We start from the raw sequence: 22,222 nt of genomic DNA, 5'->3' as shown, positions 1-22,222 counted from the left end.
CTTCCAAGCGTCGACAAGCCTAGTCTACAAACTTGTGGTCTAAAGGCTTCGTGGAGAACGGACCAAACTCTGTTGAGGGGCCGAATGGATCCTGTTACGAAAATTCTGGGGCACGACAACCGGGCCGGTGACTAGTGACCATATCACCTTGGTTGGCCTGAGATATTCCGAGACCGACTCTCTTCCAGTGGGCAGCAGGGCAGGGACATGGCCAGAAGAATCCAGTATCAAAGTGATGCTGCACAGCTGGGAACTATGTGTTGATAGTTATTTCGGGAAACACCCTCTTAGCGTCAGCAGCCATTGTACAATCCGCGACGTGTCCCGAACCAATGACTGTTGGGACAAATGCCTGCTGCCTTGGGGAAAGTACAACAAAGTAGTCAATGGACTGACTGCTGCAGCGGGTAAGTAAGTAGTCAGTAGTACCCAGTAGTTAGTTCTTCCAGTGGTAAATCAGCCTTTTAACGCCTTAGGCCGGCCGTCAGTCATTCCTCTCTTGCCACAAGACACAGCTTCACAGCCATAAGTTCTAGAAAACCAAATTCCAGTCTTCTATGCAGTCCATCCTTCTTCTGCCCCAGCCACTCATGCGGTTCTGAGCGGACCAAAGGGCTTGCGAATGGGCAGGCACTGGAATCCGACCATGGTTGACCCCGTGGACTTGAACCACGTCCCGGGGCTGGAAAGTCTGTGCCCATTAGGCGGTTCGACCTTTCATGCATGTGCCCTGGATCCTGTCCCCTGTCCTAATGCCGAACATTCTGTGCTCCGTACTCCGGGGCAATTGTGCACGCAGGAGAATTATTGACATATTGCTTCTGGATGGAGTATAATGTCGGTGACTCCGTCCGGCTGCAGTGTTACTGGCTTGAAGGAGGTAACCTATTCGAGGCCAGAGAGATTCGAAAAAGGAAGGACAGTAAAAAGTAGGTTGAGATGCAGGTTCAGTTCAACTGTTTTGTGGTGTATCCGTAGCGTAATCGCGACGTACGGTATGGTATCGGTGTGAAAATTCCTGACAACTTCCCCATATGATCACCGTGGAAATGCCGACCATTGAAATTGTGACATTGCTTCCTTCTTGCTTCGCCCATCACAGGAGGCCTATCAGAGAGTCAGGAAAAAGATACCAATTCCGCTAGGGACCATGTTTTACATCACCGATCAGTCGTCCACTTAGGGACTCAGATCCCAGCGTCAAAATCACGGGTTGTTGGGGACTGCGGGATGGCGTCACTGCTTCTTGTTCGGGGCAATTGCAGCGGTTTTGATGGTCGGTCATGCGGCGGGGCCTGATCTACACAGCGCTGGGTGGATGTTCTCTTCCGCCAATTATACCCTTGAATCCGACTATAGTCGGGTCCCTTCGGGGCTTCCCTGAGTGAGTTCGCCCTGGTAATCCCACGGTATGGCCTTATTCCTCGTCGTCAGCTCGCCAATGGCCGGGAAGCGCTCCCTCGGCTGCAGTAAGTAAGATGATGGGTTTACCAGGTACATAAGTCCCCTAGATACTCTATGTGGACATCTGTGTCAGGAGTGCACGATTGAACTACGCTCCACATTGCTGCAGGAGAAAGCTAGTAGAAAGCCGAAGCTATCGGTTCAGATAAGGAGACATTCTGGCCAACAAAGCGATTCACTTGAAACACCAACACCCCGGCAACCATGCCGGTGATAGGGTAGCCAACGGTTTAGTGTAGGAAGTTGAACATGGGTTGTCTGAACACCGGGGCCAGAAAATTAAGTAAGTAAACCTGGGTCACAAACGTATTGTGAATCGTACACGCTAAATAGACGGGATCCATTCCATTACCTGACCGTCTGCGCCTCCACTTACTGCTCGGCGTAGTCCGTTTGTTAACAGTTAGTTGGTTAGTTACTAAGGACTTATTAGGATGACCCAGCCGGAGCCTAACTAACTAGCATCATCTTTAGTTAGTTCCTCTGACTAGTTAGCACACGGCTAGGCTGACTTGCCTTGTCTGGGTGGATCATCATCCCGGGACTGGAACCTACCTCCATTGATTGTTCCCCAGATAGGTCCACCCAAATCCTCAGGCGGCGGTGGTGGCTAACGGATCACCTTTCTGGTTTCTACATTATAATAAATTCACTCCAATAATTCATGTCTGGAAGTACTTGAAAAGTGAAGGGAAAGGGGAAAAGCAACCTACGTATCAACCGCATAACCGGAACCATTAAACTGCTTGTTCTACCTACGGATCGCGCCCGTCGTTTCCCCGTCGGCGAATTTACGCCCTGGGATTTTCTTTCCCCCTAAAATGCAGGGCTTAATATTAGATAGGCTGAGCTGTTTGCTCCCTGGTACTAACTGACTAAGTAGACTGGACTAGCTCGGACACGACGCGGTGGGACCTGTTTCAGCCTACTGCGCACCGGTCAGCCCCAGCCAACGGACCGTGCCCGCGTTGTGGAGGAAAATGACTGAAGCTATTGTCACTGGTACTCTCTCTTGGGTTGTGATGGAAACGAGGTCGTGGAAGTCACCATGCTTCTTGATATCAATTTGTTCCATTTCTCAAGGATCTCGGTCAATCATTGGGGGCTGGGAAGTTAAGAGTTGTTTTGGTGTATGAACAATGTATCCCGTATTGATGAGCTCAGATCTGCTTACGAGCACTTTAGTGACTCGAGCCGGTTCCTCGAGGGAACCGATGATGCAGGGGACATTTGCCGACGATCTTTAACAATGGGGTGTTACTTAGTGTAGTACTTAGGTTTCGTGAACGAAAATAGATGCAAAGAGCGACTAGACCGATGCATTGCTCCGTCTCTTAGTCAATTGGCAAAGACTAAGTACCTGCCAACCCTACGGATTATCCGAGAACGAGACCAAAGCAATAATACTTCGTCTGGTGTTGTGCATTGGATAAGAGTTACAGAGCGACAATTCTGCCATCGAGAACAAGGAACAGTTGAGGTCGCAGTGGCAAGGCACCAATTGTCGTAAGGGGTAGTCTGATGCGAGCTGCACTCAATGCAGAACAGATGAGGTCCGCAATTGATTGGTAAACCAAGTAATGATACCACTCTCATAGGCTGAAAACCTTGACAGTTGAAATCCAGGGAACTTAAGAGCATAGCAAACCGGAAATGTCCTCGGAGTTGCATATTACTTCCAACACCGACATAAGGTTTTGGCCGACGTGGTAGAGCTGGATCCTTCCCGTCAGTAGAACCCAGGTATCTCGAACGAAGAGTTCAATGAGTCCCCAAACGGCCAGTTGACCTGAAGAACTGTATAACCAAATCCACATACGATAGAGCCTCCGCGGACTTATCATCGTGATATGGAAAGTCGAATCAAAGCATGAGCATCACAAGAGAACCACTGTGTCAGATCAAGAAGGCATGGTCAGGACACGGCCGAAGCCTAGACTTGAGCATACTGCGAAGATGCGAGTACAGACTGCACAACGTGATGTTCTTAGAGCTCGGACCAAGAAATCAACAATTCCATGCTGACTGCTAAAAGACCGAGTCGGAGATTAAGTGTGCAGCATCAGGACAGGAGTTGGCTGCAAGTGAGCTCTCCTTGAGCGATAGGCGTCGTACAGCATCCTCACGTGAGGGCTCACCACATGAACCCGGAGTTTGAATATTTGAAGCCGGAATCCTAAAGCTCAAGTAGCGAAAAGGTGCAAACTTAGAGTCAGAAGGGGCGTTCACGGGGAAAATGGGTGATTGTAAACATTAGGTGGCAGCTGAGAGACAACGGCTGGTGAAGTTACGGGTCAACCACATGAGTTCCAGGCAATCGCCTCATATACCAAATCAACAAGGTGAAGTTGAGATTGTAGGAAAGGGATCCTGGCAGACAAAAACCAAGGAGATTTCATCAAGACAATCCCTTCCAACTCGACGAAACTATTGATCAAAGAAACTTCTGGCCGTCAGTGAAGAAGCGATGGTCGAGTTCTGGGCCGGTGGGAAATAGTATTAATCCGTCGCTGGACGCAGAAACAAAAAGCCGGCCCTCCGCGTCGGCGCGATCATCCCAATATGAAACTATATCCTCGTCCCCGAATTCTCATCAGATTCGGTGCGATGGTATGCCTGCAATTCGGTCGCGAGATCATGTTTGCTGTGTCCTGCTCGTCGCCGACGGCCTTCGGCGCTAACCCTTTCGAATTTCTCCCCGCCCAGGCAATTTTAGCCTGTAAAACCTTGCCTGCTGTTCGCGCGTCTTCCGTCCTTCAACTCCCTCCCTCCTCCACCATCCGGAGCATCGCTCCACCATCCACCTTCATTCTTCCCTGGCGCTCCAATCCCATTTAGCCACAATGAACTCTCGAGACCACGCCGATATGCCTCCGGCTCCTTCCTATCCGTCCCCCAACGCCGCGCAGATGAGCCAAGGCGCCATGCAGTACTACAACCGCCAGTTGACCGCCGACGAACTTCTGTCAGCTGAGCTTTCGCGCGAGACCTCTGGACCTGGCCTCACAGATGGCTCAAGTAATGGTGTTCACCATGGTCAGTCCATGGTTCTAGGATCCTCCAATCCTGGTGGCGCTGATATGGGTCGTCCGTCCTCCCCCGACCAGCACCAACAACAGCATATGCTGCAATTCACCCCGAGTCAGCAAGTCGGAGTCGACCCCAACCACGACCTGAGCTATGGGGACCAGAGCGCGAGGCGGAAGAGATCCAAGATTTCCCGGGCTTGTGATGAATGCAGGCGCAAAAAGGTACACTCGACACGCTTTTTTTTCTTTTCCCTCATCTAGACGCGACGCGGGACCGGGTGAGCTAACATGTTGCGTCTAACAGGTCCGTTGCGATGCAAGCTCCGAATCGGGCGTTGAAACTTGTTCAAATTGTCGCCGGCTTGGAGTCGTATGCCAGTTCAGTCGTGTCCCCATGAAGCGTGGCCCTAGCAAAGGGTAAGAATTGCGATGCGCGTGTGGGTTTTGCCGGTGAGGAGGAGGTTTGGCTAACGTCGATAATAGTTACATCAAAGAGCTTGCCGAACGCTTGCATACCCTCGAAAGTCAGATGCAACCTGCTATGGTTCATCCCGACATGCCATACCAGACTATGAACGAAGTGTCTTCCCCAAGAGCGTACCAAGACTTTTCGCCACCAATCGACGCTGGGCCTATAGGTCGCAAGAGAACCTACTCCGTGTTTGAAGGGCTCCCAAGCTCATCTTTCGCGCAGGCGCCGTTCAATCCTCGCTCTCAGAATGCTTTTGGTTCGTGACCACCTGCCCGTCGCTATTTAAGTTTGGGAGACTGACCCTGCTACTAGAGGCTGGAGAAAGCGCGACAGATCCCTGCAATCCCTCGGTCGTGAATCATACCGCACCCAAATCCGGGAACCTCTTCTGGTCAACTGGCAATGAGACCGACTTGCCGGCCGGGCTTGATATACCTGAAGTGCCTAAGCAAGCCTTGGATGAAGATATGACACCCTTGGACGTGGACGAAGGCGCTCTCAACGCGTAAGTTCTATAGCAGGTTATGATACATATTTGTTGGGCGAGCTCTCTAACCCCAAGCAGGTACTATCAAAAGATTCACCCAGTCCTTCCCATTCTGCCACACTCAAAGGAGCGGCTTCTCGAGCTTCTACACCAATGCAGCCGAGAGGTGCAGGAGATATTTTTGTACAGCTTGCTCACGGTGACACGTACCAACATGGATCGCATGACAAATGCGTTTGAGAGGGTAACATCGTTCGACAATGCACAGGACCTCCTCTTGTACTATACACGACAGCCTGCTATGCTCCGCCCAGCAGCTATCAACTTGGTCTGGTTCCAGACCTTGCTTCTCATGATTCTTGACTGTGACTCGCGAGGGCCAGACAACTTCGTGATGAAGGATGGAGTGCCCAAGCACACTCTAATTCAATCTGCGACAAAGCTTGGCTCGGATATGGCGAAGGCCTTCGGGCAGCTGAGAACCAAGCGATCGTCAGATCCAGACGTTGACTCTGACGCAAACCTCGTAAGGCGCAGTTGGGTCTCTCTGGCCCTTCTGTCTCGCTGGTATGCAATTAGCGTTGCTGATTATAGTGTTTTGGGAACGTTCGAAATCGGTGGCCGTGAGGACGAGAGAGTCCTCGGCTCAGCCACTGCGGGGATTGCATCGTACTCTACGATCCTCATCGACATGGTCACTCTTGTCGCCCAAGAGCACAACGTATGCCAGACAAACACAGGGCTGGGTCGTCTGGTTGGAGCGAACATGGTCGCGGGTCTCGAGCGTCTGGCCGAGGTAGCAGATTTCCGCAAACCGCACGAGAATCCCGAGGATGGCACATCTTATGGCTTTTTTGAAAGTCTACAAAACCAGCTGTACTGGACCAGTCGCCTACTGATCAAGCGGCATATATTCGTTCACAGTCCATACGAAATAATCTACGCCGCGGAAGAGGTTATCAACGAATTGCACAAGGCCAGTATGCAGTCCCGCCTGGCGACACCCTTCGACCTGCACAGTCTTGCGCTGGCATCCATGACTCTTCTCGAGGCTACTGTGCTTCCCGAATACTCGAACCAATGCTGGGAGGCGCTCAAAAAGCTCGAAGAGATCCTCGACTACCGCTCCAAACGTTCCGCTGAGTCGGGAGAGTATGGCGACATCTTCGGCACTCCCGGCTGGGATTCGAAGATTCGCGTCTTCCTGGAATGGAGACGAACCAAAGCTCAGGAGACCCAGCTCCATGACCCCAGCCTCGGCAAGAGCGGCTCTGCAGCTCCACCAGTGATGGGTCCGAACGAGCAGCGCTCTCTCCAACACCTTGCTGATCTGGCTGTCGGTGCGGAAGGCCAAGTAGCCGCCAACGCCTCCTCTCCACCCCCTGCAATCTCTGAACACAATATGAATGCCACATCCCCCAACATGGCATCGGCTGCGCAACCGCATGGTCACGTGGTCGTGGATTTCACTCTCCTCACTAAGGAAGGTTACCTCAACGTCTTCTCTGGGTTGATCTATCGTCGCCGGTAAACTGGGTCGTATACTAGGATCGATCGAATGGAATGTGTTTCAGTGATGGTTGTCTTTTTGAAAAAAAATTTGAGTTGATTCAATTTGGCTTGGATCCTTCTCTTCTCTTTTTATCCCTCTCCCGGAAAAGAAAATGATCAACTTTACCTACCATATTAATGATTGTTTTTCTGTGACTAGCGCAATTATTTTCTTCTTTTCGTGGCCCTGTATAGCTAAATGAATATTATACTTGCTTCCTTTGTCAGATAATTGAAGCGTAACCCATCGAATAATTCATATTAGCTTCAGTTACCCATCTCTGTAATGTCCTCATCTACATACATAATCCATCAATTTCAATTCCTTATGCCATGTAATATACATTTAAACAACAAAACAAATTAATCATGGAAGCCTTATCTTATCTACCGAACGCAATTCTCTGCCATATACCTTCTACATCCCTACAAAGCTCGAGGAACCCATCGTCTTCAATCTGCTTGCATATCCACGTTTCTAAACTAGCCATACGCTCTTCCGTGGGAGCGGATATATACGAGGATAGATCTGCTGCTATCCGGTCAGCTGAGTTCTTCTCTTGATGAGCCTCCCCTTGATGTCCTGCCGGGAATTTGTTCGCTTCAGCTCTGTCTGCTTGTAAATTGCTGCTGGTAGATGGACAAGATGAAACAAATGCTGTTTGTAGGCACTTAGGCTGGTTATATGATCCTGTGCGAGATGGTATATGTGATCCCGACTCTGGGTGAGGCATTTGTCTATCATTATTGACTTTGGGTAGGGCTGGTGGGAGTAGTCGTAGTCGGGGCATGGTAATTCTTTCGCATGATGTGGCTGGTCGTGTTTGTGTTTGCAATCTCATCTGGTGTGATTGTGTATTTTGGAATGGGTTAGTAGGTATTTGAGAATTGTTGGTTGCATCTGCTGCTTTGACACAGAGTTAGCGCACGTATAGACGTGACGAACTTGGAATCTAACTCCCGTACCTATGTTGGACGAGGTAGCATCTGTTACTGCTGCGTGTGGGAAAGCGGGTGGTGCTTTTGGTGTGATATTGGCTCTCTTGGAGGTACTCGACCATGGAAGAATTCTCCGTGGTGGTATGTCTATCTCTGGTTCGAGAAGACGTTCAGCAGCTGACGAGGTGAACGGTCTCGTGGTCAATTTGTCAGAGTTCCTCACGTCCTTCCGGTCGACTGCTGGGGCGTGTTGGAGATGTGTCTGTGCTATTGACAAAGCATTTTCATTTTTGCTCCCTCGAGCACAGGTGGTATCACTTGTTTGAGCAGCGCTCCAGGACGTAGATGGCAATGAGTTGCCTGTTAGTGTCAGATATCTAGCACTGCGCCAATGACGTTGGAAAACCCACAAGCTGTAACGCTAGATGACGAACCTGATGCACTGGTGGTTGATGGCCGTTGGAGAGTAGAAGCACCCACGGGCTCAGATGGACCTGACATACTACTCAACACATATGGAGGTTCTCTGACCATAGATTTCCCTTCGATCGATCCCAAGCTCCACTGTGATGAGGTCAGTTTGCGCATGTACCCGACGCTAGGCTCTGACACTGGACACCCTATTTCCCCAAGTATAGACAACGCGGTGTAGTAGTCGGGGTCAAAGGTGAACTTGATCTGGAATCGGCGAACCTATGATGATGTTGGTTACGAATCAGTCTCGATAGTATATCATCATACCGTATTTCCCCGTGGATATTTCACTGCAAGACACGGTGGCTTTACGACTACTGCGAATATTGGCTTGGAAATTGCGTTTTGACTCGGCCGGCTTATATTTCCGGCTTCAATGATGAAGTGAGTAAGGTCAATATCTTCCTGATGATTGCTCTGATTAGCACCTAATTTTCTTCTGTTCCAATTCCCCGGATGAGTATTACCAGGCTATCATGGACACGAAGGACCTTCAATAGTACTCTGTCTGGGGTGAAGCTTGTCATTGTACGCTTTTCGAATATAGCGGTCAAATCTCCGTTTCCCATTATATGGCTCCAGTTGAGAGGGCCCCTGTGAGTAAGCGATGTAGTTGTATGGGAGAATTTGGCTAAGGATAAACGAGTGAGGACGGTTGAATCGGGAGTTTGTGGGGTCAGGCTCTGCATCATGCGGACTGGGATGTGGATATGGAAGGACAAGAACTAATTGTTGATGTTAACATGATATATAATAGAATTATATAAGAGACAGACTTTGGTGGCAGATATGAAGGGGTGGATGAGGGGTACTATATAGAGCAGGTGACTGGAGGCTAGGCCTAATATCGTCAACTCGGGTAACGCGCATCTTTACAGAAAACCATAGTATCAGATATCGGATAATGAAGGTCATAGTAGTTTTTAGGTAAATTGTTCAGCAATTGGTAGGGAGTCAGATATTGGTGAGTGCGCTACTTTGACACATAGTTCAATTTTCACATGTAGATACTACCAGGTCTCGGTTAACGGGCTCATCAGTAGGCAGATGCATGCGATATAAGAAACCAAAGTTAGCACACTCTCCCTCCTACACTGGAGGTTGAAATAAGGAAGAACAAGTGAAATCGACCAATGCAAGCCAGGATGATCGACGAACCCTGATCTACATGTATAGTGGGTGCCTGATATATGTGGTGGTGATTCAGGCACTCCATTGTGGTGGGCATTACTCATCCCGCCAAACCAGACAAACATGACCGGGAACGGGCATTCCGGAACAACCAAGACTCCGGCCACGCGCCTGAGGCCAGAAGGAGCAGCGCGGACTTTTGCCCTGCGGATGAACGACGGACGGATCGATCGCAGGATCAGCTTGTCTTCATATTTACGCTGCGCCCTCTCTCCCCCGGCTTTCGACCAAGGAATTGACGCCTGTTTCCGGGTTATATCTGTCGCTGCTACTCTTCGATCATCCGCGCAGTGGCTCTTTTGATTGAATCCCAGAGCGCTTCTCACGCGAACGTCTGTTGTTGTCCCGTCGTCGCATCCTCTCTGGTTTTAAATAGGCAGTTCTCCGATAGCTTCATATCGCGACCCAGCTTTCAGCCCGTCACCGGAAAGCATCCCTCGAACCCAGCTGGCGAACAAACTCCTTGAAACACGACGAAATACCGATTTTACGCCAGCATACTCCGATCGTCTTAGAAAGGGTGGAACGATTTTCCAAAAAGACAAGAAAACGGCCTTCGACAAACGGAGCATTTTCGAGTCCAACCTTTTTTGGCGCGTCCAGTAAGGAGGTCTCGCGCTTCTTTTGCGAAAGGTGCCCTTGATCAATAGACTGGGTCCGTTGGGTCGACCTTGGTCTTTCTCAGAGGTATTCCAGGGCGCCCTACAGAACCGGTTATCCCCTTCGAAGGCGCGGAGCGATACACTCAATCGGTTTTTGGCGTGCTCGAGTCAAAGCCAACATGTCTTCCCAAACCCCCCGCACGTCCCTCCGAGGTAAGTGCTATCACCCTCATTTTGCCCTGTCACTCGCGTCTTTGTTGGACGACCAGTGCTAACCGTCCGTAGAGGGCTTGCGGCAGGCTCCCAAGGCCAATCAACCATTCATTCCCGATACTGCTCCGGTTCGGCGCTCACACCACAACTCAAATCAATCACCTCAGCCAAGCTCGATGTCACAAACGCATTCGAATTCCCCCGCGCCCAACTCAAACAATTCACATCTACCCACGGAGGGCTGGGACGGCAAAGAGCAGAAAGTACCTATGAACACACGCGAAGTAGCAACCCCAGGCAACAGGCCGGGCCTCTTTCTCACCGTACCGGGCAAAGTGGCTAAACAACCTGATTTCTACGACCCTTACTTTCCCCTCAGATACCTCGAGGTCCCCAAGTGTGCGTAGGCCTTTGCAGCAACCCATGATTATGACGATAATACCACTGACACCCTATAGCGGACCATATCTATAAGCGCGCCCACTACGGCCTACAATCTGGTATATCAGATGAGGTCGATTTCGCTCTGTACCATCTTGTTCAGATTTCCAACCAGCGCTGGGACAAATTCAAGTTCGAGGGTTTCCCTTTGCTGGCCGAAACTCTGATGGAAAAAGCCATTGATGTCTCCATAATATGCACGGGCGTAAAATGGGAACTCCAGTACGAATACCGCCATCCTATGGAGCGTGTTAATGTCCTCAACTCGCTACATGGAACACGCGATTTGCTCGAGAGGATTAAGAGAATTCCCGTCACCCTGCCAAGTGATACTCTCGAAACGCACGAGTTCAACCACCGTCTACGGAATGTCAAAGAAGCTACCCTGGTTCTCCGGAACATGGTTCTACTCCCAGATAACGCGTTCTATGTCTCACGTTATGCGAAGGGACTTTTGAGGGACTTCCTGGTCATACTGCTCAATCTTCCCAACCAGCCTCGCCTCAACGAAATCAAGAACGATGCGTTAGACATTGCGGAAGAGGTTACCAAGTTCATGAGGACCGACCCTGAAGACCCGCTTTGGATCTCTCTCCTCCACTGCCTCGAGTCCCCAGATCGTGCCCACGTCGTCCGGGCGCTCTGGGCGCTCACCCATTTCTCCACTGAAATCAACGATTCTGAGGGTAACCAAGCCTTGGAACGCATGCCTAAACAATCCCTGCAACAGATGTACTTCCACACGCTTCTGGACTTGGACAAGGATATCCTCAGCGGAGCGTTGGACTTTTGGTACCAGTACACGCTTTCCCGCGAGAACATCGAGACCATGCTTGACATCTTCGATTTCCCAAGCGTGTTCGTTCCGCGAATGATCGCCCTATTAACTCACGAAGCGCGTCCCAGCAAGAAAGAGACCGTTCTGCAAGAGGAGAAAGTCGCACCGCCGCCATCCGAGATCCCTCGTGTGCCGGCAGAACTACTGAAGGATCTCATGGAGCTACAAGAGCCGGAACGTAGCTCACGCTGGCTGCGTTGTTGCTTCGTTGAGGATGCTGAATGCGAAATTACTCAAATAGCTCTGTGGCAGGCATACCAGAGCCGATTCGCAGACCCCCGTGTTCCGGGTGGTGGTGTCCTCCCTGCCGCCGAATTCATTAAGAATGTCAGCACGACATTCACCAATGCGCAAGCGCAGGTCATCAACGGCCCTGGCGCGGCGACTCGCTTTATCATCAAGGGCATCCGTCCGTTAGAAACAGCCTACACCTTCCAGGGATTCCCCTACCAATATTGCAAATGGGCCGACAACTCGAAGCCCACCAAAACCTGCCAGCGCGCTTTCACAACTCCCACCGACCTGCGCAACCACGTTTTCGCCGACCACATGGAGCTCAAGCCTACGGACACGCCAGGCCACTACAATCTGGACAATGCCGAATCCCCGATTCACACGTGCCTCTGGGATAACTGCACCCGGTTCCGTTCTTCCGGCCCCAGCAACAATACCGCCATGGTAGCGGGTCATGTGGCATCACACCTGCCTGAAGAGCGCCCTGCTGATGCAGAACCCCCGATCTCTAAGCGTGCTGTACTTCAGGAGCGGATCGTCCGCAAATGGTTCTACATGGATACGCCGGTCAATGAGAGAGCCGAACCCTTCGGTGTGGCCTACAAGGCGGCGTTGGTGCTGCGCAATATCGCCCGGAACTTACCGACCGGCATGGCTCAGAAATACAATGGCCTCTCGTGGAAGAAAGCCGTTTTCCTCAGTCACCGGCCGAAGATTGTGGAAACGTGGGACCGTAACCGGTCGCTGCGTAAGGAACTCACTGAATTGATTATGATAATAGAGAAAGAGGATTACTATTGAAAAATGAACGCGTGACATGGGGGCTGCATGCAGTAAGCAGCGAGCCTCGAGCAACGAACGAACTTTCATGTTATCATCTTCATCTGGCTGACTATTGCATTGCTGAGTTTTCAGTTCATTTCCTTTTACTTTTACTTTGATATATTGTTGTACAAATACCCTGGAATTTTCCTTTTATTTTCTCCTTTTTTTCTCTTCGTGCGATGGTGTGGTGAACTCTTTCCAGTTCAAAACTATTTCCCTTTCCCCGAGCGAGGGGTACACTGAGTCCCAATAAAGTCTCCTTCCTACCTGTTCGTTGTGTATGGTAGTAGTCAGGGCATGACGTTTTGGAGAGTGGAGTTTGATATGATATTCATCCTATTTTCTTGTAACGGTGGTAAGAGGGGAGCTTGATCGGCAATCTGACATGAATTAGGCGTCCGGAATGGGATGGCGGAGGATTGATTGATTGGTGACGGTAGAACTGGTGATGGGGCTGTTGTGTTATCCCGGTTTTTCTTTTCTTTTCTTTCTTTTAAGCTTCATTCACAGTATTCTCGTTTCGCTCGCGCAGTCCTTGCTGCTGCATGCCTAGGTTCGACGAGTGTATGATAGGCGGGAGTAGTAGGTTAGGTTAGGTTAGGTTAGGTAACGGGGTGGTGGGATTAGTGTAATGCTTCCCACAATGACCTTCTTAGACCGAATGTGTGCCATTTGCACGGCTTGGGTTTCATTCCCTCATCATTATATGTTCCACGTAGTTGCACTCCCTTCGTATATCTATCCTCCGGCTTAGATAGATCGATAGAAAGGAAGATAGGGTGGGTGATTCAGATCAACAATCACCGGTTAATCTCCGGATCATCAACATTCACATAGAAATCCGCAACAAAGTTCTCGTAATTCGCCCACGCCATCTGCATACTTCCTAGTCCTGGACCCGTGTAGCTGAAATCCACCGCGTCCCAGACATTCGGCCACGCAGACGCAGCGACTGCCGCTGCCGCTGCCGCACCATCAAGACTACTGTTCTCAGGTGTGTGCATGAAGTTTTGCGTGTCTATCTGCATAGACATAGACTGTTGCTGCTCCTGCTCCTGTTGCTGTTGCTGGATAGATAAATCCAGTGGAGAAAACTGCTCTGAGCTGATAACCGAACTAGGATTGAGGTTGGATGAAGAAGGACCAGAGCCAGTGCCGGAAGAAATAGTAGTAGATGTGGAAAGTAGCTCCCTCCGCCTATCCCTCGCCCTATCCATCAGCTTCACCATAGGTTTCCACAGCATCCCACGTTGCGAATCAGCAATTACTCTTCCCAGATGTTGGAAGGTGTACTCGACCGGATCCCAGCAGCGTTCCATGACGGCTTTGTCGTCGCAGACGCAGAGTTCTGCCAGCGCAACGGCCAGACTATGCCATGGTGGGAAGGCGAACTCGATCCATTTGTAGGTAGCACAACGAGGATCTGAGCGGAGACGATGCGAACTGGTGAGCACGTTGACTGCGAATTCGAGGAGACGGTCGCCACGGACGAGGGGCGGGGTGAAGTTTGGGGCGCGTTGGAGGGGTCGCAGGGTGATGAGTTGCATTGAAGCGTAGGTGCATTCTGCTACGGCTGTTGTGAGCCAATGTAGGGAATTTGTAGTGGGGGAGGCGTGGGCGAGGAGTTTGGAGACGGAGTGTTGGAATTCGAGGACGAGTTGTTGGCGGATGGCGAGCGTGTTGATGGAGGGTTCCATGAAGTCGGAGAAGTTGAGCGATCGGGTTACGTATTGAGCTTTACGGATCATCATTGTGAAGGTCATGTCTGTGAAGCCCGGGGAGTCGGGTGGATTTGAGGTCATGGTTGGGCTTATGTCAATGTCGTTTACGTTTGCTGGCGGGTGGGATTCTAGCCAGGCGGCTTGCATCATTGGCTCGGAGGCGCGGTCCATTGATGCTTGGACGTCGAGGAAGCCGATGGCAAGCCAGACACGGCGCCGTAGTTCGCGCTCGAAGGGGGTTACGTGGAATGGAGGGTCGGGGATGTGGAGGGAGAGAGCTTGCGCGATGCGTAGGGCCATGCTGAGCATGGTCCACATGCGGCGGCTTTGGTCTTGGGAGCGGAGGGCGAGCTGGAAAGGAAGGGTTAGTGGTATGGATGTAAATAGCGCGGGAGAAAGAACGTACGAGGAAGAGGACGTAGGCTTGTAGGACGGTGAGGTCGTTGGTGGTGATGAAGTCTGCCCGGGCGAGTGCTGCTTCGGCTTCTTTTTGATACTTTGCTACCATGGATGACTTGGGGATGCCGAAGCAGCGCATGCTCTCTTCGTCGTGGAGACTGCATGAGGCGGCGAAGTACACGGCATATGCCAGAGCAGTCGGGGCCAGATGGCCTGGCTGATAGTCCAGGTAGGGCTTTCCATCCACGAGAAATTCCTTCACCGAGGGCCTGTGGAGGATCTTGCAGAGCGGGTCTACCCTCTGCATGAATACACAACATAGCTGCTGATGGGCAGGCGAGGGGGCTGGAGAATTGCTGTTTGTAGAGTCACTGCCGCTTGCCATGGAGAAAAGTCGACGGTAGTTGGTTAGGTTGCTGTTCTCAGCATTACGGTGGTCTTCCTTTGAACCACTTTGCTCACTGGGATGTACATCCGGCACCTGTCCAGGAGTTAACTAAGTAAATCAGATTACTGGGCACGTGTAATCAAGCTTAACCATGGGCTCACCTCATTCAGAAGACTAGCCCAGAACGAAGACCCCAAATACGTATCAGGAGTCCGAACACGACCGGGCTGCGAGTCATCGTCATCGCCATGCTCTCCATCCGACGAGCCAGCCTGTGAGCCTTCATCGACAGCAGCAGCTAGAATAGCCCGAGCGGAGGCCTGACTGCCCCCGCGAGCAAGTTCACGGATGATGCTTTCCAGCTTTGAAACACGGTCCTTCAGGTTCGCATCTTGGTCGCCTGGTCGCTCCGTTGCTGGTCTGCCGGATCTGCCGCGTGGCAGACGTGCCCGTTCAACGGGAACGCATCTCGTTCCGAGACGCTGGCAGTTCGTGCATGGGTTGAGCTTGTCGCATTTGACTTTGCGCTGCCGACAGGTTTCACAGCTCAGACGCACTTTGGGCTTGTTGGTGGAGTGCGCGGACGGAACGTTGCCTGCTTCGTCTGCTGTCTGATCGGAATGATTCATTATTATATGGGCCAACTTTGTGCTAGTTGCCGGTCAAATGGGAAATCATAGACTGCTATTTGAAGTTTACAAAGGCCGAACATGGCTCATTTCTGAGAGCCTGGATGAAGAGGGTGATCAATTGAAGGAGCAGATATTCTGGAGAGTGACACGAGATAAGCCGCAGAGCAAAAGGAAGAAGAAGGTAGGATGGATGATTACTATTGGGCCCAATCCATGGATGGATCGCCCGTGGCGGCCTCAGGACCCACAATTTCTGCCCTGCGCTTCATTCAAAACTACGATCTACTCTTCTATTTGCTTTGTATGCCACGGCAGATGTGATAGTGACATAAACTTGATGCTGATAGAGGTAAATGACAAGCTATCAATCAGACATCCAGGTATTAAACTCAATTATCGTGCTTGTGCGGGTTCCCAGCATCGACTTGGCGCCCACACATCTACAACAGCAACTACAGCCATCCAACCCCGAGTCTAAAGTGTGTCGTAAATATGCAAGGATGCATTGGGAATAAATGACACGTATGGCATGACTACATTAAAGTATGGACCCGTAACCCCACCCATTTTACAATCCGAACCCAATGTCCATCCCTAGGCATGCGTGAGAAAGGAAAGGAAAAAGAGAAGAAGCACGGCACCAAAGCAGAGAATGGGAGACAAGCAAGGAGAAAGCGGCTACAATGGATAAGAACGGAATAGAAATGAAATGACATTGGAAACCTGCCGCTCAAGTCTATTAGATAGACGATAAACACCACAAATATGTGCAAAGAGGCAAAAGCGAGATGGCGCACAGCCCTTACTCCCAAACATTAGAAAATAGATCGTCCGCTCCGCCAAACCCGCCCGCCGGCTTGGAAGGAGCATTAGTGGTGGTAGTCGTAGTGGTGGTGGTCGACGAGATGGGTGCCGCGCTGGCCCATCCGCCAAAGTCCTCATCGGCAGCGACAGTTGGGGCCGGCTTGGAACCGGCCGACAAAGCCGGAGCGCCCCAGCCCGCACCGATATCATTGGCAGTCAGAGTGTCAGGCACCTTCATCATCGAAGCCGAAGCGGCAGGTGCTGCGGGCGCAGGTTCCGGGGTGCTCCACGCATTACCTCCCCAGGGATCAATGGTACTTGGAGGAAGCACGCTCGCAACGGAGGTGGTGCTAGCCACTGATGGCTTCGGAGCCGGGGCCGGGGCGGGAGCTGGGGTAAGGTTGAAAGCAGACTTCAACTCCTGCTGCGGAGAGGTAGACGTGAATGCCGATGGAGGCGAGACTGCAGCCGGCGGGGCCGGGGCCGGCGAAGAAAGCCCGAACAAGTCGTCAGACAAGGGCGACTTAGGGGGGTTAGGCTTTGGCGGCGGAGGAGACGCAAAGCTGGTGAAACCCGCGTCCAGACCGTTCGACGAGATCGATGCGGTCCGGGACTGCGGCTTCGGCGGGGGAACAGTGGGAGAAGTGAGGCTATCAAACAGACTACCACCTCCACTTCCAACGGAGGCAGTGGGCGAAGACACTTTGGGAGCTGCTGGCGTAGACTTCATGTTGGCAAAGCTCGTCAAGTTAGCGAAAGGTGAGGGTTTCTCGGCCGGTTTAGGGGCCGGAGGGGAGGCGGACGAGGGAATGCTCAGTCCGCTGAAAGCATCGGTCAAGCCACCCATGTTAGAGGCCGATGAACCCGGTGCGGGGGATGCCAGATCGCCAAATGAAGATGTACGCTCGTGCTGCGTCGTAGCAGGCGGGGGCTTTGAGTATAGCGAAAGAATCGACTGCTTCAGATCGGGCCTAGACATCCCGGTCGAGCCGGTGGGGGTCGAGGCCGTACTAGCTGGGCGGCTGGTAGGAGCAGGCTGAGTGCTTCCGAAGAAGTCCAGACCCAGCAACGAATCCCCGGGACGAGCCGCTGGCTTAGGAGCAGGAGCAGACTGTGGTTGCTTAGGTGGTGCCCGGGGGGTGGGTTCTGTTGTGCTAGGGCGCGCGGGAGGGGCGATATCGTCGTCGGCGAATAGATCGATGGACTGTTGCTGGCGATGGACTGCGGGTTGACTAGACGCGGCCACACGCTGAGAAGCGGAGCGTTCAATCTTCGCTTTTTCTTGAACCACTGCGAGAGGCTTTGACGACATGTGTTAGTTCTCATCATATAACGTTACACAACTCCGGATAACTTACCACGTCGTCGTCGCCAATATCCAGGGTCTTAGGATCGGGCATCGGGCCGTCCATAACCCATCGCTTGGACTCGTACTTTGTCCGGATGAAGTTCTCAATTTTCCTGTTCAAGGCATCCACTTAGCCATGACGCTATGATACTGACCAATATGCGGGGAAGTTATCCACTTACGCTTCCGAGGGGACGTGACCGGGTGCCAGTTTCGCTTCCCAATATCTGCCATAGACAATGAGCTTAAAGCCTGAATACACCCAAAATGCCATGAGACACTAACTTGTTGGCCCTAGCATTTCCCCATCTTATGACACTTTGAAGTTGTTCGTCCGTCCATGAGTCAAGGTCGACTGACTTCACCCGACTAATATGGGTGCCCATGCCGCGATGAATGCCCGAGCAACGGATACAGATGAAGATTCCCAGATTCCATGATGCCCATCTAGGATCTAAGAAGAAAGTTATTAGCTAGCGATCGCATAATTCACCAGATCGTTCACATTGAACGAGGTCTGTGGTACCAAAACACAACAGGCGTAGGTTTGGAGTTATCCGCGGGGAGTCACTAACGCTTATTGCGCTTGCAATCGGCACATATCTTGTTTTGTTCGAGTTTCAGCAGACTCTTGATGATCTGCTGGTTCTGAGCAGCCTGGGACGGCGTAGCACGTCGAGACATCACAGCTATGGACGCAGTCCGAGTCGAATTACCAGGGAATGCAACCGGAGAGGAGAGAAAGGAGACGCAATAATAAAGGGGAGTTGAAACGGAGAGACGTCAAGGGCCACCAAGTGGCGGGTTGCGGTGTCTTGTTGGCCTCAGGCATCATAATTCTGTAGGCGGTGGGTTGACCTCCGACCGGCCAGCGGCACGTGCCAGCGATGCCGTTTGATCTAGATTGATTGCCTTTGATTGATTGTATGAGAGTTACCAGTGTCGCAGACAAACAGCGACGATCATCATCTTCTTCTTCATCTTCTTCTCATTTCTTCATCTCTTCGTCATACAACTACAGTACTCTACACCGAACCTTCCCCATTTGCCTTCCACCCCCTTTTAGTTCCCCTGACCTTCATCCTCCTTAAACCGCAAACTAACACTATTCACACAATGCCTCTCATCCGTGGGAGTCGAATATCCCTCTCCCTTAAACACATGTCCCAAATGTCCCCCACAGTTACTACACACGATCTCCGTGCGTTCCATTCCGAACGACCGATCCGTATGTCTTGTAACCGCCCCGGGGATGGAATCAAAGTACGCAGGCCATCCACATCCTGACTTGAATTTATGTGTTGCCTTGTACAACGGCGCATTGCATCCCGCGCAGTTATAGACTCCCTGGGAAGGGTAGTGGGAATCGTATTCGCCCGTGAAGGGTCGCTCCGTGCCCTTTTGGCGGAGGATTCGAAATTGCTCTTTTATTGGCTTGAGTTAGTTTTTTTCTTTATACCAATAGAAAGCTAGCACCGTGGAGCAGATGAGGGGCAAGTAGGTAGAAAATGAGAATAAAGGCATACATACCAGGACTTAGCACAGCTTGCCATGCATCATCACTGCGCTGGTCGGGATAGGACATGTTGTTAGACTGGGAGTCGGATTTCGCGCTAGATCCGAATAATGCGCCTAGGAAGGGGATCGTGGGACCGGCTTTGAGGACAGTTGCGCTGGGGATGGGGAGAGGAGGTCGCTGGAGGGCTCGGACCGAGTGCGATCGGAGGGGTAGTGTGATGGTGCGGAGGGCGGGGATCAGGCCCTGGAAGCGCATCGGGGTGTGAATTGATATGGAACGAATTAGTGGGAGGTAGCAGATAGGTATGACAGTTAGTCACTGACAACAAGAGAGTCTCATGGAAGAATAGTGAAGGAAAGTTAGTTAGTCGCTTTGATTGAAGGTCGCCGCTGAAGCTTTGATTTGCTTGGTCTTTTTACGTCATCCGGACGGAAACACCAAAACTCCCTATCAGTTATCTTTTCTTATATCAATATCGCCTACGATTTATAGAGCACCAGAAGCTAACCTTGTCTTCATCAAATCATCATGAGAATGCCTGTCTTCAAGTCCTGTATGCATGTATGTACAGCAGATGTTATGTACATCGAATGTCTAGCAAAAGCGCTCCTTCTAGATTCGCTCTCTCTACATGAACGCCTCCGGGTATCTCGTATGCATCAGCCGCTAAATGGGGACATCAAAAGGGTAACCAAAATCCATCATGCCATGCATCAGCGACGTCGGACAACTCCAACGACGGTCAAAACTCCGGCACCAATCTCTACCCTCCAGCCTTCTCGGGCCAGCATCTTTGCAACAGCCGGGCCCAAGCGTGAAGTGCCATCATGACTATGCCGTCCAAGCCCAGTAACAATGCGATAGCCACCCTGAATAGGATCTCTAGCTCCACTTCCACGCGAATATTTGGCATCGCCTAGAGAGTCCCACCATTCAGACACCCGCTCGCTAGCGATCCGCACTGCATCCTGTACAGATACACCATGCAGATCCAGCGAGTTCCATGTAGACTGTGTGTCTACCAGGGCATCGGCGGCAGCAGCGGCATTGCGTTTGGCTCGTTCCAAGTGGTCTCGTCCTACTGCGGAGTAGTAGGCAGCCGCACCTCCCATCAACCGATCTGATTTACCGCGCCGATATGCTACCGATGCTTTTGACAGTGCCTCAGCACCAGCTGCAAAATGCACGCCTGCTGCACTTCTTGCTCGGTTGAGGTCTCGGGTGACCGGCGCAGCGCCTCGTTTCGGAATCTCCTCGTCAACGTCCACTGGTGGGGGTGCTGTGGTGATCTTGATTATCTCAGTTATGGACGGAGCCACGGGGCTTGTCAGCATAGCCGCCGCGAGCTCACTGGCGGCTGATACAGAACTTCTCGTGATTTTAAGCAAGCCGGCAAATGTGAGCGGTGGCACCGACGGAAATTCTTGCGTAAGCTCGGCCACTTGCGTAACCGTCACCGGATCCTCATCGATCTGCTTCTTAGGGGCGTGTGTATCGGCAAGAGCCCTGATTGTAGCAGGAAGTGAGGCCCCATTAGCGTGATAAGTTGAGCGGACGGTCTCCTTTTTCAGTATCGCCGAGGTTCGCGCATGAATGAACTCAACGTCCTTTCCAGCAGCATCCCACTTGTTCGTTGTGTTCTCGAAACTAGCCTCAGAGCTCATGGATGATAGGACCTCTTGTCTTCGGCCATTCTTGTTCTTGGGTTTACGCTTACGAGCTTGCTTCTTGCTTGCTCTCGGGTCATCAAAGCCATCCACCCCCTTAGGGACAGTGACCACCCCATCCTCATCAGGTACTTGCTCATCAAAGAACGACAAGTTGAGAAGGACGTCCATCGAGCGATCAATGTCCCCATTAGACTTCTTCAATGTGTGCTGGATTGTAAACCGGTCAACTGACGGGAACATCTCAGTCAAATAGCCGATCTTATCCTCTTCATTCGCTCCGGATAGATGGAGAGACCCATCCGGTCCAATAGTATACGAGACATGGTCCCTGATACCGACCGAAGAGAAGCCCGACGTGAGGCTAGTGACATCTGTCTCCCGCGACCGGTCTCCCTGGGACTCACTAAGCTCAGAGGACCCATCCGCTTCTAGGCCATGTCCTGCACCTAAACCGGACGTGCCGGAGGGGTCGAAGGGTAAATCCTCCTGTTCCCATGCAGACAGCCGAAGTGCATCAAGAGTCTCGCGCAGTTGGCCAAGTTGAGCAGAGTCTGTAAGGTCATAGTCGAAGGCGATGGCTGTGAGCAAGGCAGGGTCCAGAGGAGGGCAGTATGTCTTTTCCAGGTCCTACGACGCGATTCGATCTCAGCATCAGCTGTTTACATCCCGTTTGGCACCGGCCATTGCGTTTGTGTTGGCGAAAGGCGCGCACAATTTTAGGCAGACTAACCTGTAGCGGACCGTCATCCTTGTCACCCATGTTCGAAATCAACGATGTGCCTGAAGTATTTGATGTTGAGTCTTTTGAGCATGCCTTTATTAGAGGGGGTACAGGATGGCTAGTGCTTGTTTGCGACACAAGACTGCTCCCTGGCGCACTTTGTTGAGGAATTCGCGATAAGTTGCGCCTGAAGGCGGGGGTGGATGACATAATCATTTCCAATGACTTCAGATCGATTGGACTAATGGACTATATGAATA

The 22,222-nt window shown here is 51.5% G+C and overlaps 7 protein-coding genes across 7 annotated transcripts; 2 read left to right on the top strand and 5 right to left on the bottom strand.

The window, feature by feature from the left end:
- Positions 1 to 4,307: 4,307 nt before the first annotated feature.
- Positions 4,308 to 6,983, top strand: An11g02690 (uncharacterized protein; the record flags this gene model as incomplete). The annotated part of the gene is made up of 5 exons (XM_001394233.3): positions 4,308 to 4,715; positions 4,798 to 4,910; positions 4,977 to 5,221; positions 5,278 to 5,470; positions 5,531 to 6,983. 5 exons carry the CDS (start codon positions 4,308 to 4,310, stop codon positions 6,981 to 6,983), a joined length of 2,412 nt encoding a protein of 803 aa, XP_001394270.1.
- A 147-nt stretch (positions 6,984 to 7,130) lies between these two features.
- On the bottom strand, positions 7,131 to 9,105 carry An11g02680 (uncharacterized protein; the record flags this gene model as incomplete). Its single annotated transcript, XM_059750135.1, has 6 exons — positions 7,131 to 7,198; positions 7,308 to 7,328; positions 7,419 to 7,845; positions 7,950 to 8,302; positions 8,377 to 8,635; positions 8,884 to 9,105. 6 exons carry the CDS (start codon positions 9,103 to 9,105, stop codon positions 7,131 to 7,133), a joined length of 1,350 nt encoding a protein of 449 aa, XP_059601553.1.
- Positions 9,106 to 10,388: 1,283 nt separating this feature from the next.
- On the top strand, positions 10,389 to 12,736 carry An11g02670 (uncharacterized protein; the record flags this gene model as incomplete). Its single annotated transcript, XM_001394231.1, has 3 exons — positions 10,389 to 10,422; positions 10,495 to 10,821; positions 10,881 to 12,736. 3 exons carry the CDS (start codon positions 10,389 to 10,391, stop codon positions 12,734 to 12,736), a joined length of 2,217 nt encoding a protein of 738 aa, XP_001394268.1.
- An 824-nt stretch (positions 12,737 to 13,560) lies between these two features.
- Positions 13,561 to 15,897, bottom strand: An11g02660 (uncharacterized protein; the record flags this gene model as incomplete). Its single annotated transcript, XM_059750134.1, has 4 exons — positions 13,561 to 14,832; positions 14,888 to 15,361; positions 15,430 to 15,795; positions 15,826 to 15,897. 4 exons carry the CDS (start codon positions 15,895 to 15,897, stop codon positions 13,561 to 13,563), a joined length of 2,184 nt encoding a protein of 727 aa, XP_059601552.1.
- Positions 15,898 to 16,702: 805 nt separating this feature from the next.
- An11g02650 (uncharacterized protein) lies at positions 16,703 to 18,736 on the bottom strand (the record flags this gene model as incomplete). The annotated part of the gene is made up of 5 exons (XM_001394229.3): positions 16,703 to 18,004; positions 18,063 to 18,165; positions 18,235 to 18,279; positions 18,338 to 18,506; positions 18,628 to 18,736. The coding sequence occupies 5 exons, from the start codon at positions 18,734 to 18,736 to the stop codon at positions 16,703 to 16,705; spliced, it is 1,728 nt and encodes a 575-aa protein (XP_001394266.1).
- Positions 18,737 to 19,114: 378 nt separating this feature from the next.
- An11g02640 (uncharacterized protein) lies at positions 19,115 to 19,826 on the bottom strand (the record flags this gene model as incomplete). The annotated part of the gene is made up of 2 exons (XM_001394228.3): positions 19,115 to 19,476; positions 19,583 to 19,826. 2 exons carry the CDS (start codon positions 19,824 to 19,826, stop codon positions 19,115 to 19,117), a joined length of 606 nt encoding a protein of 201 aa, XP_001394265.1.
- A 458-nt stretch (positions 19,827 to 20,284) lies between these two features.
- An11g02630 (uncharacterized protein) lies at positions 20,285 to 22,178 on the bottom strand (the record flags this gene model as incomplete). The annotated part of the gene is made up of 2 exons (XM_001394227.3): positions 20,285 to 21,868; positions 21,972 to 22,178. 2 exons carry the CDS (start codon positions 22,176 to 22,178, stop codon positions 20,285 to 20,287), a joined length of 1,791 nt encoding a protein of 596 aa, XP_001394264.3.
- Between the last annotated feature and the right edge of the window lie 44 nt (positions 22,179 to 22,222).

Source organism: Aspergillus niger (genome assembly GCF_000002855.4).
Source record: "Aspergillus niger supercontig An11".
Lineage (NCBI taxonomy): Eukaryota > Fungi > Ascomycota > Eurotiomycetes > Eurotiales > Aspergillaceae > Aspergillus > Aspergillus niger.
This window is presented reverse-complemented; position numbering and strand designations above follow the sequence as displayed.